The sequence below is a fragment of the Serinus canaria genome, chromosome 8 (assembly GCF_022539315.1).
Source record: "Serinus canaria isolate serCan28SL12 chromosome 8, serCan2020, whole genome shotgun sequence".
NCBI classification, from domain to species: Eukaryota; Metazoa; Chordata; class Aves; order Passeriformes; family Fringillidae; genus Serinus; species Serinus canaria.
Window position 1 is genome coordinate 22853343 of NC_066322.1, and position 19540 is coordinate 22872882.

General features: G+C 37.9%; 1 protein-coding gene across 1 annotated transcript in view; it reads right to left on the reverse strand.

Moving 5' to 3' along the window:
* Positions 1-6606: 6606 nt before the first annotated feature.
* The window catches only part of CDC73 (cell division cycle 73), a 101583-nt gene continuing 88649 nt past the window's right edge, over positions 6607-19540 (reverse strand). Inside the window, exons 14-17 of the mRNA XM_030226376.2 lie at positions 14000-14161; positions 12123-12223; positions 8854-8995; positions 6607-8023 (exon numbers count right to left, since the gene is read on the reverse strand). Of these exons, the coding sequence (XP_030082236.1) occupies positions 7987-8023; positions 8854-8995; positions 12123-12223; positions 14000-14161 (442 nt within the window). The 3' untranslated portion in view covers positions 6607-7986. The remainder of the gene's footprint in view (positions 8024-8853; positions 8996-12122; positions 12224-13999; positions 14162-19540) is intronic.

Genomic DNA, 19540 nt, shown 5'->3' on the forward strand with positions numbered 1-19540 from the left:
ATGATGAAAAAAATTGTATCTTTTTTTTAGCTTGTAAATCTTAACCTAAAAGTTCGCATATAGACTTTTTCTGACATGTTACAGAGAATCTACTGATGGCTTCATCTAACCTCCAGAGCATAAAACCACAGCAAAATAAAGTTAAGCCATGATAAATCATGACTGCCCGTGGGCACTGCAGAAATACGACTCCTTTGATGGTCCTGAACCTCCTCACCTTATCATCATTTTATGACACAGCAGAACCCCCGTTTCTCTGTCTGGATGCTAAAAGCTTCAAGGTTATTGCTGGTTTTAAGGAGTCTTTTAGTCTGCAGACAATGCCATCCACTGCATTGCTAAGTGTGGCACGGAACATTAAGAGCTGCATTAAAAAAACCAGACATTTATCTCTGTATTTCAGATATAAAATTTATATTATCTTTTACTACTATAGGAAAATATTTGACACGGATATGAGATGGCCCATGACTGTTTATAAGGTTAGCAGTATAGTTCTGGCCAGCTGAGTTATTTTTACAGAAAGTGGGCAGGTACTGCAACACAGTACAAAGATGGGAGAGCCTGAGAGAACAAGGGGAAGTAAATGCTGTGAAGTAGCACTGGACAGGAGGTAAGGAAAACTAGCTATGGGTTGAGACAGTGTGGGAATGATGACTTCCTAAAAATTTGGGTTGCTGTGCCCCTAAATCAAGCAATGACCACAATCCACTTATTTTCCTGTTTTTCAATTAAGCAGCTCTTCCCAGACACACTGCTACCTGCACTGCACTAGACTGATACTCCTGTTTCAAGAGATACTGGTTATTAAAGGAGCTAAAAATTACAAAATATTATAAAATACCTGCCTCTTCCTCTAATGTGACTGGTAACACACCTGAAGGTATTAATCCCAGAAAAAACAATACAAATCACAATTTCTGGGTATAAGAGGAGAAGCACTGAAAATATGTTGTACAAAGAATTGTTGGGCCAGTGATGGTGAATTTATTACCATTCTGCAGACTTGACATGTGAGAGATGAGACTGTTTTGAAGACACCTGCTTGACATTTCACATCTCATATCAAATGGGTAAATCCCTGACATATTCCATGCATTTTGAAAACTTCTGGCAGATTTTATTATCCTGAAATTCTCAAAGGCTATTTATTGCTCTTGGAAATAACCTTCAGTCTGTCTCAGAGAAAAAACAAGCCCTCGAGAGGCAAATTACTAAATGCAGACTTCTCCTTACCTATGATTTCTCATGTAGCTTAGTTAAGGTACTGATTATTGTCTCATGCTGTATGGCCAAGTCTCACCTGTGTTCTGAAAGGAATTAACATATGAAGAACACCACACTGGAATTTTGATACATTACAGAAGTCATTATATAAAAAATGACAATGTACATCACAATGGATGCACATTTCTCAGTAAAACAGAAATGTACATGCACATAAGCACAAAATTACCTGTTACTTTTTTTATATACCTAATTCTGTACTTACAAGATCACCCAGCTGCCTTGATATTTGGGTGAAAGAAAAGGCAAGATGAACAGACCAATAGCTACTGACCAAGGCAGAAAAAACCAATATGAAGTGAAAATAAAATTCAAGAGGAATTTTACACCAGTGAGTGAATTTGTGGCTCAGTTAACTTGATAAAGGCATAACAGTATTATTTGGAAGACAATTTAGGGCATTAATCCATACAGAATAAATTTGTTGTATACAGACTTCACAATGCATTGTTCCAAATGTATTTCAGTTTAGTAATTTCTATGTTGTTTGGGTTTGTGGTGTTTGTTAATTTCATTTTGTTGTTGTATAGTTTTTGCAGGTTGAAGGGTTGTTTTTTTCTTTTTTTGGTTGTTCTGGTTTTAATCTTTAATCCCATTGTTACCTTTTTAGCAGCATTCCAGCAATCAGAATAATTGCTTCCATTGTGCATAAAGCACAGGCTCTTTCCTACAAGTTTTATTACAGAGTAAAAAGATGTCCTGGCTCCAGTAGAACTTACAATCCAAGTACGGACACTTAGCTGAGGAGGGGTTCAGCCCAGATGTCCCACTACAGAAACAGACACAGCTGGTGAGGGGCTGTTCAGCTACACCATCTTTTCCTGTCACCATTTGAACTTGTTAAGGGCATGCTGCAAAATTTACTGATAACTCCTAGCCCTGAAAAACCATAAAATGCACAAATATCAAACTTTTAGTTTTTTGCTGCTCATAATTTTTTTATTATGACCTGTCTCACAAAATCAGTAACAAAACAAGTGTGATGCTCTTGTAACAAAATCAGTAACAAAACAGCTGTGAACAAAGGCTGTCAGGTAATTAAGTGTTTAGATTTCACTCAGTCTCAGGTTAAGAATGACTCAGTGGAGCTCAGGATAATCATTCTGCACCTCAGACTAATCTGCAGTAAAAGGGAGAACTCTGCAGCTAAAGGTCCTTGGAGAATAATTAGCAACATACCAGTAATTAAGGAAATACTAACAACTAGTATGCCTTCAGTATTTTCATGTTCAAAACTTCAAAGCTTCATTGCTGCAGGTCAAAACTAAACAAGGAAGAAGGATGAAATATTCTGTAGGTCATACATGCATTTTTACTAGTTTTGAGGTTTTTGTTTGTTCGGGTTTTTCTAGTTTGTAAACAGCTTTAAGACACAACAGGGAGAAGTTTGTGCTTCTTGTGCTTCCACTGCCCTGTCTGTGCCCTGATAGGGCAGAAGAACCATTCCTAGTGCTGTGCTCACATAAAAACTGTGGGTTAGCTACAGTCCCAGTTTGCCAGAGACAAGTAGGAAGAACAAGTCAGGGAAGCAGAAGAAGAGCTGGATAGGTCTCTGGAAAGGATTTCAAGAGGCAAGGAACACGTGAAACATTAGAAGCTGTTTCTTTAAGGTATTTTCTACATCCTATTGAACCAATAAAAATACATTCAGTGTTATGAAACTACAGGTTTGGTCTTAACTGATAGGAACATGAAACATGCTTTGTTTCTTCATTCAGGGCTAAGATGACTGTTGCAATTAGAAAGACATCCCATCTTTTAAAGTCTGCAAGGAATTTTTCCTAGGAATTTTCAAAAGTTGGACTTGAGCTAATGCTGAACTATAACTCTGTAAAAAGCATCACTAATATAGTTCAGATCTTGAATAATAGGTCATGTGACAAGATACTTCCAAAAATTTAAATTTAACGGTCTATTAAACACAAGTTTATGACAGTTATGTCATAGTTTAAAGGTTTAGTCATATGGAAAGTTTCTCTTCTCTGTTATTCAATAGGGTTCTTCTGAGATTTCATTTAAATTTCAACCTTCAAAACCACTATTAAAATTTGGGCCCATTGACACAGGCCAGAACTTATAACCCACGCACTCATAAAATCTACAAACTTTCAAGCAATTGCAACTGAAGATTTACCTCTGACAGTTTCCAGTGATACATGCAGGAACCCTGTAAAGCAAGTAAACAGTTTTTCTGCATTTGAAATACACCAAAAGAATTTACAGATGGAAATAAAAACCAGACATTAAGTTATTTTTCTTACAGATTTTCTGTACCACCTCATATCTTTCATTTTTACAAGTGAACTAGCATCTGCAATAAAGTTTGAAGCATTTGAGATTGTTCTTTGCATTTGCACTCTTATTTTAAAAATTATAAAATTCATGTTTAAAGAAAAATGAGCACAGGAAAAGTCTGGATGCACGGCTTGCCACTGTGTACTACCCACCAACAGGTTGTGCTGGATTAAATCACATTCTCACACCTGCCCTTTATGATAGCATCACCACTGAGAAGAATGATCCAGAGAGAAGTCAGTAACAGCTGAGCAATTACAGAATATGCTGAGTTGGAAGGATCCACAAGGATCATCAGATGTCACCCTCTGGATCACAGTTCCCTTCAGACACCCACCTTTATCCTTGCCAAGTGCCTGAGCTCCACTCCAAGAGCTCCATCCTCAGAGATCTGTTTTCTGTCCCTGCCTCAGAACCCTCGTGTTGTGCAGTATCAATGCAAACCCAAACCTAGGACAGGAAACTACACAACTGTGATTGAAGTATGCAACTGCTAGCAAAGGAAGCAGAACTGCCACCTCTCAAAAAAAATCCATTTGTTACAAATGAGCAACTCAGGATATGACATTTGGAGATTCCAGTTTGTGGTAGATTTTTCCACACATTAGCTGAACTTTAACCTACTTGGCCAGAAGTTTCTTCAGGCAGGGATTTTAATTTTTCATGAACACATTGCTCTAATAAAGTACTTGGCATTAGTTATGGCTTTTGAATTAAAATGCATTCATGACATTAAATTTTAAAACCTCTAAGCCATTAATTTTGATCAGCTTTTTTTTCTTTTCTGGTATAGTGTTTGCAAGAATTAGCAACTAAGTGCATATTTCACCAGCAAAAGAATAAAGGCTGCACTAATAAAACGTACTTTTGCACGTCCCTATAGAGAATGGCAATATTTTATACACCAACTGCACAGCAAATGAAAGCCAAAAACAAATTTGCTGTTCCAAATTTGCTGTCAAATATAACATAATAGTTTAACTTATGATGAAGGACAACTTAGCACACAATTTGCTATCTGAATTTTCTTCTGAATTCAAAAATATAAAGGTTTACAGCATTGCAGAACAGTTCCATAAATTGTCTAGCTCAAGCACTGACTTTAGTACCTATTTGTAAAACCATCTTCCTAGAAAAATTTCCAGGTAATAGCTAAATAGCTGAGCCTACTCAGCTGAGGATGCTGATCTGCAATTTCTTCAGGTATGCAAGTCCCTGCAGTAGCCCTACTTCATCTTAGGAAAAAACTCCCCTTTTGTTTGCTATGTTCAGACTAACATTCAAAAGCTCAAACAGTATAAATCACAGGTATTTTCCTTTTTAATATAAAATCATTACTTCAGGTACAACTACTGGCCTCACTAACCCTGTTTACTAAAAGTAATAACCACCTGCTGACAGCATGTGAGCCCAATCACAGACTTAAACCAGTTCTCAACTTATCTTGCTTCATCTCACTCATCTCACCCTCATGAAACAGTGCAGAGTTATGACACTGAAGGTGTAGAACAGGAACAGCCAAACTGATATCTGAGTCTCACTCTCGTGTCATTCTATTGTTCAACAAACTGCAGTCAGGGAAGTAGCTCAGCTATAGTTGTACATTTTAATTGAATACAATTTACACACTTTATACACCTCTAAGCAGTGTGTCGAATTTGCTCAGCAAAAAGAAAGCAGCTCAGTAAAACAGATGTCTGCTCCTCCAGCTTCCCCACTTCTTAGTATCACTTTTCTTTATTACTCTACATTAACGTGCAGACCAATTAAGCATAACATAAGAGTCTAAAATTCCAGCTGTGTTGCAAAATGCTGCTGTAAGGCTAAATTTTTTAAGTCCAAGTAGTTTCATAATCTATGTACAGTTATTTATGAAGGCAGCAGGAATGCTTTTTTGACAACCTAATTAAACTTCCAATAATGTCAGCAGGAATCTGATTGCAAAATGGCTCATTTTATAAACATCACTACTTTTATGACTGACAAAAATATGCACCATCAGGTGCCAGCTCCTTCACAAATAGATATTGTATAACTTGGGTCACAAACTGCTTGCCAGTACAAAATTCTGAGATGTTAAATGTCTGTCCTCAACCCATAAAAACAAACACAGGTCACACAGATTTCAGGGATATTGCTCTTCTGCCCATTCCATACCCATGTAACTTCAGTAGCTTCAGAGGAGTTAACTGCCAATAAATCTCCATCTTAATCAAGCCATCTCCTGCACACAATACTGGATGTGCAATTACACCTGCATTGAAAACACAAGTGAAGTACAGGATTCAGAAAAAAGAACTGTCTCTTGCCTCCTGCAAACCCACTCCATGGTCTGCATATCACACTGCATGTGAAGCACACACTTGTCCAAAATTTACTTTTCAAGCCGACTGCTAGAAGTCTCTCTAAAACAGCACAGGCCATGCTGTACTTATTAAGTCTGAAAAAAATGACATTTCTAATTGGAAATGCTCAAGTTTAAAAAAGCATACATGATATCTCACTGTATAAAACAGAAATGAACTGTAAATTGCTACCACATGGTAGCAGCCACTGCATTGGAAGAAGCCATTTCAGCTTTGCTCTGTACAGTACAGGTTAAAAACAAGCACTCAATGTTTCAGCCAGCTCCAGTATGACATGGACACACTTCTAATAAGCTGAAGTACAGGGAAAACACGGTAACAGGGTACTGCCCAACTGCCCACACAAACAGGAGACATCCCAGAAGTTCTGTAGTGCCCAGTCTTCCCAGTCACCACGCTGAATCCATTCCAAAATCCAGGGTCAGCTGCTTCTACTCTTGGGATTCACACAGGGTTGTTCTGGTGGTTTGAGATTTTACAGTTCCATTAAGACCATTTGAAAACACAATCTCAATATAGCAGAGATGGATACATACAATTAAAAATCAGACCTCACTGTCATCATAAACTTCAGACATAGTTTTAAAAACGTCGTATGGATATATGACTTTGGGTTTTATTAAAAATGAAGTTAACATCAAATAAAAACCAAAAGAGAATAGGTAGAACATTTTATTTATGTCAAACCTTAAATGTAAAGTATATTAAAAAACCATGGTTTGGAATTTCAAGAACAGGAATATAAACATGTATTCTCTATCCCAGAAAAAAAATCATGCAGGTGTTACAGTATTTGATCATTCTCTACATTCACTGGTATGCAACATCAACTTAACGTTATTCCATAGATACAGAGATGCTGTAAATTGGTACAAATACCAGGATCCTCTGGCCTCACACTGTAGATGAAGCCAATCTGTTCTTTGGTAATTTGAGAAGGCTGATTTTCCATTCCAATGCAGGACTCTTGAGAGGCCATATTAGCCACTCAGCTCAGAAAATTACAACTCCTGTTGACAGTCTGGGCTACTTTTGTCAGGAGAAAATAGTATTAGAGGTATAAATGCAAAGAAGTTAAAATTATTCATTCCTTGTGGTGACTGTTCTGGGAAAAAAAAAAGAATCCAACTCTCTCCTCCTCTATTCATCATTTAATCTAGGTAACATTTAGATTCATATGCAAAGGTATTTGCTAGATGGGAATGTACACATGCATACTTTCAGTTTAAAGAAAGAGATGTGTGTGGAGAATGGCAATTTAGAGTTACCATGACTTGAAGGTATGCCTATAATAAATTTTCAAGATTTAGGAAACTGGGACATTACAAATCCAAAAAAAGAGTTAATAGATTTTTGATCTTCCCTTTTTCAACAAAGACTGACAGAATATACATATACAGCTTGACATTTTGATTTATCGAAAACAACTTTCACTTTGCTCGGTTCGCAAGTCCTATTGACTAAAATGTAATATCATTCACAACAAAATATCTTCAGTAAGTGAAACAGTAAGCAAAGAAACCCCAAACTAAGCTCAGAAGCTAAGTGGTTTAGAAAGCCTGGAAACACCTAGGAGTGTGTCATTGTGTCTATAACTTTTTTGTACACTATATCTATAGACACAGGCACACACGTATTTACACCCGCCCGTGCGCACACGCACGCACACACGGGGAACCCGCCGTGGAGATCCAGCTATCCTCTACTGGGGAACAAAACACAGTATTTAAAAATGTGGCTAATTTAACAAAACAGAGAAGAAACTGCTGCTATCAAAATATACAATTTGGATTGCAGACTAGAAGGCTAACAACATTAAAAAAATAGTTTTAAGCAAAACCCCTTTGCTTCTGAATAACAGGTAGCAACCTGCCATAGCATGAATCATCCAAATAAGATTTTATAAAAAGTTTAAACTGTGACCCTTCCTCATTTGTAAAGTTCTTGACATATAATAGTGCGAGCTCTGGTCTCCAAATTGGAGCCCCTTCCAATTTTTTCAATCCATACTTCAGGAAATAAATGGCAGCTGAAGGATTTAGAATCTCAAGTGAGATTTGTGCTTTACCATATACCTGAAAAAAAATTAACAAAAAACAGCATTACTACCCTTGTGGCATTTATAGGAATTTTACCTGCAGGAATAAAACGCCCAGGCATTGTTAAAGGAGCATTCTTAGGGAATTAGAAAATTGCCAAAGAGATGCAATGTGTTGAGTGCAGGATTTCTCCCACTAAATAACAGCTGGCTACAGCCCTGCCTCAAAGAAAACTCAGCTTTCCAAGGCATTGCATGACCTCTAACATTGAGAGACTGTTGTAAAGACAACTAGCTTGTTCTGGGAGTTCAGATATATTGTTCACTTGAGACTTTTAAATAGAAAGCCATGGAAAGTTTGATGATTGGAACTATTTTGACAGTTCCCACAGGATTTTTCTATTTCACTCAATCATTCAAGCAGTTCACTGTGAATCAACATGAAAAAATTAAACATTCATGAAACGCATGGGCTTCTCCCCTCCCCCAATATTTCTTCAACTGCTTCATGATAATAAAGTTTCTTCTCTACAACCTGAACAAGGCATTGCAGTGAACTTCCCCTTCAGCAGGGTTCTGACCCAGAGAATCAGTCAGGAGGTGGGGAATCATGGGACAAATCAATTATTAATGATAACTACCCTTCCTTTAAAGCCACACTTTGGAGATTGTTACTTACAGTCTATAAGCATATACCACTACATTTTATTAACTGTATCATCAGAGAAAATCAAAACAAGCAATATTTCCAAGCTAAATCATTGCTCAGATGTCTAAGTTGTAAACAATTCCCTGGTTGTCAGAACTTTGAATTCCCACCAAAAGCATCCAAGTATGAACATCAAGGGCTTCCAGCAGGAACCATACCTGTCCAAAGTTTCCCAGAAGCGTAGGAATACTGGCCTGTCCAAGTGTCTTTTGTGGTAGCTGAGCTCTAACACTGTCACATCCCATTTCTGTACGTTGGGATCCAGGCGCACTTCATCGTACTTGAGATGGAAAGCTTTAACTACAGCAAACAGGAGAGCATTTGGCACAAACATCAAGACTTTAGTGTTTCTTTACTGGTCAAAGAGAACTCCCACCCCACTCTTCCTTTTTCAGAATGAAGCCTGAGAGTAAAATTAACAAGCCCATAATCCAAAGAAGTCAATTACTCACTAAAGGGCACAGTTAAATGTAGAGGTCAATGGCTCCCAGGCTATTCCAGGGTGCAGGGAAAGGGCAGCCCCTACTTTTACATGCACAGATTCCAAGGGAATAGCAGAAACACACTGCCAATTCAAGTACATTCTCTTTGAGAAACAAAGAAGTTCTTTCTGAAAGAGCTGTCAAGTAATTAAAAATAATAATCAAAAAGGTATTTCTGAGACCTCTGAGTAGAAAGCCTGGCTATCTCCTAAAAGAATCTGTATAAGATTGATAGAAAAATGTCAGTGTGACCCCCAAATGCTGCATGAAGCATTCTGAGAAATTTAGTAACTGTCAATTTCCCCTAGTACTAGTACTCACTCAAAAATGGTAAAATATTTACTGTTATTTTTCTCTTGGGAAGTACTGCCACATGTGAATTAGGTAAAGCCTAAGCATGTACACAATGAGCATTAAAACCAATGCATTTAAGCCTTGTACAATTCCTATCTGGTAACCTAATCTGATGATTTTGGTAGTACTGGAAAAATAAAACAAGCCATCAGTCTTGTGGAAAGTAGTTATTTTTAATGCCATGCTTGAATCTTCTTTGATACCACACTCTTAATTTTGTCTTCCACAAAATTAGTTCTCTTTTCCAAATCCATCTGGGAACTCCCTAGAAGGCTGGTATGTGAAATTAGCTTTTTTGTTGTTGTTGACAAACTAAAGAAATTATCTTCTGACTTGTATCTCTGACAGATAAATTTCCAGGCTTTGTGATTAAGAATATATATACATTATCTCCACTATACATTGTTGCATGTACTCATATCTTCAGAAAAAACAAATAAAGATATACCAGGGCTGTGCCTTTACAGAAAACTCCATTAATATCTGACAGAGTCTCTGTGTTCAAGTTAAATGTTATTAGGCACAAGAGGATCCACTTCTGAACCTGAAACAAATCACTATTAAAGCTCCCTGAGGTGCTCTGGGAGGAACACCTTTAAAATGGTAGTCAAAATGAAATATTTGTTCATGAAACTGAGAGCATTTAAAACTTCATCACAAAAATTCACTTGTAAATGTGAAATTAGGCTGATTTGGTACATGAACATGAAACAGTCAGGACACCATGACAAGGAAAACTAAGGAAGCACAGTTTTAGGGACTCAGCTAATGAAATATTCTGGGACAAAGCAATTGCTCCAATAAAACCAGTTTGGCAGGCTCTGGTCCAGTACACATTTTATTGAGGAGTCCTTTCTGGTAAGCTACCTGCTTGTTTTCCAAGTGACAGCCTTCAATACTTGGTAACCACAACAGACCCAGTGACAGAGAAGAAATGCAAACTGCAGATGAAACCATGGACAGCTGCAAATCCCAGAAACCCCATTTGTGAAGACTACTGAACACTGTAAACATGGCAAAACAATAGCTTCAGATAAATATAGATAAATAAAACTGGACTGATGCTGTCTGTGCTCCCTTCATTCACCTGTTTTCATTTGAGGAATGAGTAAAGTCATTGGGGAAAGTTCTAGAAATACACTTTATCAGGAAAATATTTTAAAAATACCATGCTTTGAAGGAATGGAATGCATTTCTAAATTGAAGATCCATTTCAGTGTATGAATTAAGACCAGATATGCCTCTTTCACTTGAAAAATGTATGAATTTGTACACCTTCAGCCTGAACTGTGCAGGCTGTGATTGCGATCTTTTGGCATGTTGAGACCAGGAGTGTCAAAGCAAGTCAGAACAATTTCTACAGCCCTCCATACATGTATAAAAATTATAAAATTCATAGGAAGCAGCATGTAACTGCTAGCTAGACCTTCAAAATTTCATTGCATTTTTCTTAGCTTTGCTTTTCACAATTGACATTTTCTCAGTATCTTTATTTCGAAGTGCTATTTCCTTCTTTCATTAGTCTCTTTTGTTAAACTCTCTCCTGTGGCATAATTTTATTTTCACAATGGCTTTCATGCTCTTTTTCTCTTTCCCCACTCTTCCCCCTTTAACTGACACATTCTATTCTCTTGTCCACAGACCCAACTTTAGTTTTCTGTCCCAGCCTTGAGGTTTTCCCTTGCTGCTCACCAAAGTGGCACTGTCTTTCCAGACTCTACATCACCCACCAAAGAGGGGCACACACAAAACCTGATCAGACCTGTTTGCTCATCACACTGACTGCAAGATGCCTGAACTGAACTAAGGTAGGTTTGGGTCTGTTGCCTGTTTGGTTGGGGTTTTTTCTGTGTGTTTGTGTTTGTGTGTGTGTGTGTGTGTGTGTGTGTGTGTGTGTGTGTGTGTGTGTGTGTGTGTGTATGTTGTTTATGTCTATACCTGAAACCAGAGAAGACCATAAAAAGGTCTGTTTTCTAAGGCAGCTCCCAACTGAAGCAACAGAGAAGAGAACCTGACAGACTCCTTAGATATTATGGCCCACCTCTCTGTCAGATGGGTGAACTGTGCCAGAGAAGTGCCTAAAAGCACCACAGTTGTGGGGACTCAAAAAACCTGTTGAGATCTATACAATGCTATCATCTAACTCACCTGAAACTTAAACTTTTTAAAACTGTGAAGTTTTTGTCAGACACAGATCATATTTTCAATGCTTTCTTAGTGGTACACTAGGTGATTAATCCTCTCTTCAAAATAGCACTAGAATGTGCAGCCAGCCTGTAAACCTGTTGGCTATGAATTGTAGGAATACACATTGTCTGTTCAGCCTGTTTTTAGAAGGCTGGAAAGCAGATTTGTATACCAGCTACTTGTGACTCTTGCAGCTGACAGCTCTTTCCATGAGCTTGCACAGATCAGAGCAGAACAACCACAAAGAGCGTGGGAATATCTGCCATCGTGAGGAACCCAAAGCCTGATCAGCCACCTGCACCCAAGAGCACTTGGGCAGCACTCTGTCACGAGCATAAACACCCTACAAGAAACCCCAAACACAACAACAAACCCCAAACCAAGGAATAAAAGAAATCCCTTACTTTTTGCAAAGATATCAACAGGAGATCCATCCGGCAGGAGCCAAGGCCAGCCCTTGAACTGCCAGGCAGGCCCCTGGACAAACACGGCCACCACGCGGTCCCTGGAACACACAGAGGGATGGGCATGGCATGGGCATGGCCTGGGACACAGCAGTCACCTGCTGTCCCAAACAGGCAGTGTGCCTTAGCATAGCTGCTCCCTTTATAGAGCAGGAGAGCACACTGAACAACCACACCTCCAGCACCATTGCTTTTCCTCTTGTAAAGAAAAAAAAATCATTCCTGTGATTCCTCTGGGCTTTCAGCCCTGCCCCTTTGCAGAAGGTAGCTCAGTTTCTCAGGTTACAATTTTTAGAAGGCAGTATTTATTTGTGGTCATCATTAATTTGCTTTTGAAAAGTGCTCCAACATTTTCAGAGATATCTTCTGCAAACGGCACTTGAAACTGAGATGTGCAGATTTAAAAGCCTTTATTCTCAACACTGCTGACTTCCAGGCTGAAAATTAATGAGAAGCAACAGCTGCTAAATTTTTCTGCAAAGTGAAATTTCAGCTTTCAATTTTTTAAGAGTACACAACCATTACCTGCGGTCTAAGAAAATAAAATTGTGATTAAGCTTTTGCATTAGTAACATTTTAAAAACCCAGCCTTTGAGAATAAATGACCTCTCCACATAGGGTCTATCTTTCTCTTGAACATTTACATCATCCAGCCACAGTTCTTACCTAACACAACAAATAATTATGTCTCTAATCTAATCTCCAAATTTAATCTATCATTAAATCCACTAAATCCCAAATGAAAAAGAATAATCAAGGTGAAGTTTTGTGGTCTGGGATTATTTTTTTGCAGGTTTTAGAATGGCTTCCTTGGGTAAAACCAAGATAAAAACAACCATACACCACTTCACAACTTTGGTCATAAGTACTTTAGAAAATAGTTTAGATGGTTCTTAAAGGTTTGATCATTAAACATTTTAAGTGCTATTTAATATTCAGAAATTTAAATCCACTGATTTCTGATTAATTCAAATTCTAAATACAGAGAATAATTGATTTAGGAATAGAATCTTTTCAAAGTATTCCTCTTCATTAAAATCCCATTTGGAAATGACAAAACTACCAAATATGTCATTGTCCACGTCCCAGATCTTCTCACTTGTCAGGAAGAATTAAAAATGCTGCATAATTCATGTCATCAAATAACAGAAAGATGTCAAACAACAATAAAAACTTCTCCAGAGTTTTTCTGCTCAAAAAGAGATATTTTTTAATAGCCTTGAAAAATGGGCTACAGAGCAAATAATCCATTTCCAGCTTTTTCATAAAAGTAAAAACTATCTACGATTCCCTTTCTGTAACTAGGGCTCTTCCTTCAGAACTAAAATTCCAATAGTTCCAATACTGGAATCACAGTTCAGTCTGTACTGTCTGATGTATTTCCTTTCTGTAACTATTAAAAAAGATGGAATGTCAGATGCTGATGGCCTGCAAAAGCATCTTCCCAACAAGTTCTCCCTCAGAAAGCAGACAGGAGAGAAGGGGTTTTCTCCCTATCATGGTCCTGTGACTTGCACGTTGCACCACCACAAACCAGAACAATAATATCAACATTTCTATTGGAATTTCTGGAACATTTCTGGCAAACCCACTAATATTAACTGTGCTGCTACACTGTTAAAATCATGTGTTGCAAGTTTTAAAGATCTTTTAGATTAGTTTCATATTATTTTCAGCTGAAGACTCTTTTACAGTTAATAAAATTAAGACTCTTATATCTGTACCTTCACTTTTCAGTAGATTTCAGAGCATTTTATTGTTTCCAGATTCTGCATATTCCAGGGAAAGAAACTGAATACAGAAGAAATGTTCTTTACCAGTCCTGTGGCATGAGTTTCAGAGGTTGGTCCACGACCCGGTAAGGGACAGTGACGCTGACTGTGGTTCCCCCCGGCTGCATCTGGTCCTTCCTCCTCTGTATTAGAGTCTCATTCTCTCGTTGACAGCCCTGCTTCTTCTTCTCATCTGATGGCACAAACCTGAGGGAATAACAGACCCCTCAGTAGACAAGGGCAATTGACTTGATGGAATCAGCAGGAAAAGTAACAGCTTTATCAGAGCTTGGCATCAGTGACAGCAGCCACTGAAGACACCTCGATCCCAAGTCTCCACCTCTACTCATTCAGAACGTCAAAAAAATGTAAGAATAATATTTCAGAAGTCCTTCTGATAAAAACAGTCACACTAAAAGGTCCTCTGTGCCTCAAAAATACAGCCTGACCCTGATCCATTTGGGGCCTTACACAATACATTTGCAGATGAGGAGCCAGACCACAACCTGCAAACTGACCACAACTCTTCTTTTTAGTGACCAAGGGTGAGCTGGGCATTAAACCAATTGCTTCCAGGAGCAAATTTTAAGAGCTCTTGGAGCCATTAGGATTATTACCAGTTAGAATTTTCTCAAGAAAGCTGGGATTTTTAGTCAAAAAATGGTTTTGAGTGAGGTTTTATTTTTTTGGAGGATGGTGATTTTACATTGCAATTATTCATCTGGTTACTATGATGCATGACACTACAGGTTTTTGGAGTTTTTTTCTTAATAGATTCTGTGATGGAATAAGTAGTTGTAAAGTCCAGGTAATGTGGCCCTCATGTCATATATTACCTCCATATGACAAAAATAAATGCTAAGATGTGACACAGCTTTCCTTCCTCAAATTAATTACAGATCCTTAATCTTTCACCCCCTCACCTTAAAAAACAACTGCAATCACATTTCAAGGCCCTCCTCTTGATGGTGATAATAAAATACCCAGAACAGGTCTCAAAACTGGCATCATAAATGTGAGAGCAGGGTAGGCCTTTTTACTGATAAACCTCAGTGGATTCTGAGATAGAGAAAATAAAGTTAACAGAGTCCTGCCTTTCACAGAACTGCAAGTGTGGCATGGAAAGGGAAGCTGATGAGACCAGCAGCACCTTCCAGGCCAGCACAAGAACAGAGTTCAGGCCTGTGCTCTAAAATTCTATTCAGAACCACCCAGCTGCACTACAACCCTGGCTGCTGCTGACATTTCACTGCCAAAGCTTCTGATGAAAATAAAACTCTGTTTCCCTTAACTGCAGTAGTTAGCAGGAGGATTTGTGTTGTACATTTTAAAAGCACAGTACATAGCTGGTAACATTTCTCCTCATTACAGTGCACAGGGTGCAGTTTACTACATTTTTTGGGTAAGTTGTTTGCAGCATTTCTATTTGTTCTCTTCAATTGATTTCTATTTGAATACTAAAAACCAAATTTGAATGTGTGCTTTAACAGGCACACTGCACTTCCTACTGTTGGACAAACAGGAAAAAAGAACACAAGATTAAATATGAAGAAAAGTTAATTATTCAGTCAACTTGAAAACACTCATTTTCATTATATATTCAATGAGAAAATGGCATTTTGGGGGGCAAAAAGACCCCAAAAAACCAAGCAAACATGTTTTAAGGCAGCAGGTGAAAATTGTCAACCAACCTCCAAGCAGAACTGTTTTACTTTACTGTTTAATGTAAGTTAACAGATGATGTCCCCTCTTACTCCTCATGATTTAACAGCGTTTCAGAAAAAAAGTCACAAGCAATTTCTGAAATGTGTGTCCAAAAGCATTCAATTGATAAAACTGCACTGAGAAATTAAAAAAAGCCCAACACCTGCTAATAACTAGGAATGGTGCATAAAAGCTGACTAGAATGTACATACAGAAAGTATTACAGGTGTTAAATGTGCAGCTATAAATTAAATTATGCTTGTCTGTCTAGCAATGTGAAACACCATCATTCTAAAAGAAATGCAGACAAAAAAGCTGTACAGGACCCTGGGAGAAAAGTACACATTGGCCACCTGGAATATATTGTTTTAGAAGTTAAGATAACAATTTCCCTAATAACTGGAGTAATTAGCAAACAGTTAATATTTACATACATTTTATCCATCACAACAGGCTGACACATACAATTGCACACTGCACAGAGGCATTCAGCTGAGTTCTGCACTGGAAAAAGCCACCCAGTGTGGCACCAGAATTCAAGTATTTCTCATCAATTTGCTAATTTAACAACTCCGAAGTGAGGTGCACCTTCATCATGAGCACTCCTAATGGCCTGTCCTGCCAGTGTGTCACAGGCTTTGCTTTACCAACAATAACTGATAGAAAACTCTGTAACCTAAAATGAGGATTTACTCTGTGGTCCTTCAGCTTTTAAGAAAACTACCAATGAGTTTTCTTAGTAGAAAACTACTAATGAGTTTCTTCTTCTCATCACCCATTAGAACTAAAGGAATCTGGGCTGAAAAAAAAGAAGATAAATATTAAAAAAAATTTAGAGAAACAAGTCCTGAAACACCTTTTATCCAACTGGCAGCGTTTATAGCAAAAGCCAGGGTCACCTGAAATGCTGGGCAGGTGAGAAGAATTCTGTAATCCTCCATCCCCTACATTAAACAAGAACAAACTCTTAGAGAATATATAAATAAAAACCAAACAGCCCTACACGCATTGCAGTGATAATCAAGTATTCATCTGAATAGAGATCTAAAAGGTCACATCTTAAATTTAATTTGTAAATGTGAAGAAGCAAACACATTTTAAATGGAAACAGGAAAGCAAAGCAGCCCTGCCACGTGAGAGAAGAGGCAATATTGCTGTGCCACAGAGTAACAACTTCACCACTCTTGAGTCTTCTCACATCCTCTGCTTTAAATGTTTCTGTGTTTAAGAATTCATTTCAACACCAGTTTTTTGGCAGTTTCTGCCCATTTCAGCTAGAAACTGTGTTACAGCCATTGAGGCACCATTCACTTGTGCCTCAGTTATGTCTCTCCTAGACAATGGCTTCAGTTTTATTTCCTGGGAAAAAAATCTGAAATTTTGAGTGCAATTCTCTAGGACACAACACAAAGATATCTTGTTAAGTACAAACTATCAATGAGCAGATTCAAATGGCACAGCAGAGAAGACAACTGTCACAAAGCAAGCATTGAAGCAAGCACTTACATCCAGATAAACACAGAGCACAGGAATAAAGGACAGCTTACAGAAAGGTTATGGAATCTGTGCCTGCATTTCCGGGAATCATCGACTGAGCAGGCACAGCAAAAGTCATGTGCTCAAGAACTGAGAATCAATAGAAATTACTGGATGATTATAAATATATTTATGGCCTAGGTCATCACTACCCATAAGCATAAGAAAACTGAGTACTAAACACCAAAAATCCCATCTTCTCTTGGAGATTATTTATAATATTACTACATAATACTACAGCCAGTGGCTTAACTACACATTTGTACTTGACAGCTTTTTAAACAAAAGAAATGGGTTCTGAAACCTGAGGGTGCAGGAGTTTACAGTTTCTTGCTGCTTCTCCAGATTACTATCCCCTATTAAAAAAAAAATCCCTTTCTACTTAGAATGCACTTCTCTGCCCCTAGTAGGGGTAGGAAATTATTAGACCTCGCTGATAATTGCCAAATCATTATCCACATGAAAAATGGTGCACTGTCACCTTGGAAAGGCAGCAGGTCACATCCCTAAGGTGACAGGCAAGCAACTGAACACCACCAGGTTTGGGAGGTAACTGGTAGGACACCATCCACTGAACTGCCTGAGCTACTCCTGCCTTGGCTCTAAACTCAGAGCCACTGGCAGCAGTGCCTTTAAAACACTTTCACTGAGGTCAGAGCAGCCCTTTCTGGCCCCCAGCTCAGGCACACTGAAAAATGCATGAAAGGAGAATAAGGCAACTTACCAGCAAGTGAGATCATGGCAATACACATTTGATTGTGTTCAGAACTGAAGACTTATTTCTACCACCCTCTCAGTACTTCTGTTAAGTTACAGTATCCAAAGCTTTAGACACCTATTTTTGCAAGAGAACAAAGCTTTTTTACACTACATCATGCCTGAATCTATCCCAGATACTTGACTTGGTAAAACTGGATACATCTCCAGTGAGTTGCCTGGCCACACAGGGCTAAATGTATCACAAGCAAGAGTACCATCATAATAAAAATACATCATCAGCATTAAGTCATTCTCATCTGCCTGATGGAATTCCTGCTTCACTTTGGCTCCATGTAAAGCAGAAGCCTTGTCTCTGAAAAGCCTGACTTCAGGTATTCTCAAATACTGAGCCACAATTCCACACAGTAATTGTGATAACCCATGTTGCACTCAGAGAGTAAGAATAAAATGTATTGTATAAAATATTTTAAAGGGGCATCACAACATACCAGAATGTATTGCAGTTATGATTTTAAATTAAATTTTATCTTTTTACTAATTTAGAAACTCTTCACTTTATGCTGTGCTTGGCTTCTTAGAAAAGAAACCTTTCAAAAAAACTTAGCAAGAATATTTGCATATTATTTAGCAGGTGAATTGTATATCTTACAATCACATACAGAAATGTCACCCTTCAAAATCTAAGTTGCAACAAATATATTGAATACAAAAATTATATATCTTAAAAATAAAATCTTAAACTAGTGCTATGCTTTGGGCTTGTCATATGTATTTCCTTCTACACATGATAGTTTTCCTGCTTTCCATATTCTCCACCTTAAAAGAGAGCCTAACATAAGTGATAAAGTAAGATCATACAAATGTCAGCTAAATTTGGCATGAAAAACTAATATACTACAGAGCTATAAATGGCTTAGTAAAAATCTTGGTATAATTAATAAGTTTCTCTCAGTTCTTGGCAATTCAAGTCCTACCACAGAACTGGATGAAGAATCTCCTGTTTAGTTTACAACCACCAACCTAAAATATCTGGCAATTATACAAATAATTTTTCTCATATCCAAAGTATGTTTTACAGTCCAGTTCCTTAAAAAAAAAAAACAATCCAGGATTGTAGACTAAAAGTATCCTAAAGGACAAATTCCCAGCTATGACTGTAAGTTTTGATCTTTGTTTTTGATCTTTAATTTCAGCTAATTTTTTCCTTCTTTTGTTTTAAGAAACATTTAAATGGACAGAAGCACAAAAGTTGATTTATGAAACCCAAATTCTCATTCTTTATGATCACACATTTCACAGACTCTGTTTCCTCATGGATATCCATATCCCAACCACGACAGGGCCATCATCCTCCCAGGCTTCTGCTACATTTCTTCATGGTCTCCCCTACAATGGCTCTTACCCTTCCAGCTCAAAAAATCTCTCCTCCTTCTGCTGTACCACCAATCCCCTGTGATGGCAAATACAAGCAGGCTGACTATTTCTAGAAACACAAGAAATGCAAATACACCTGCATCTTCCTCAGCAAGGGTAAGGGAGGGAAGATTGATTCAGGTGTGTCTTTTCTACCTGGACAATATTTCTTTATCCCAAAACTTGTGGCAGTGAAAGGAGTCTCTGAAATCT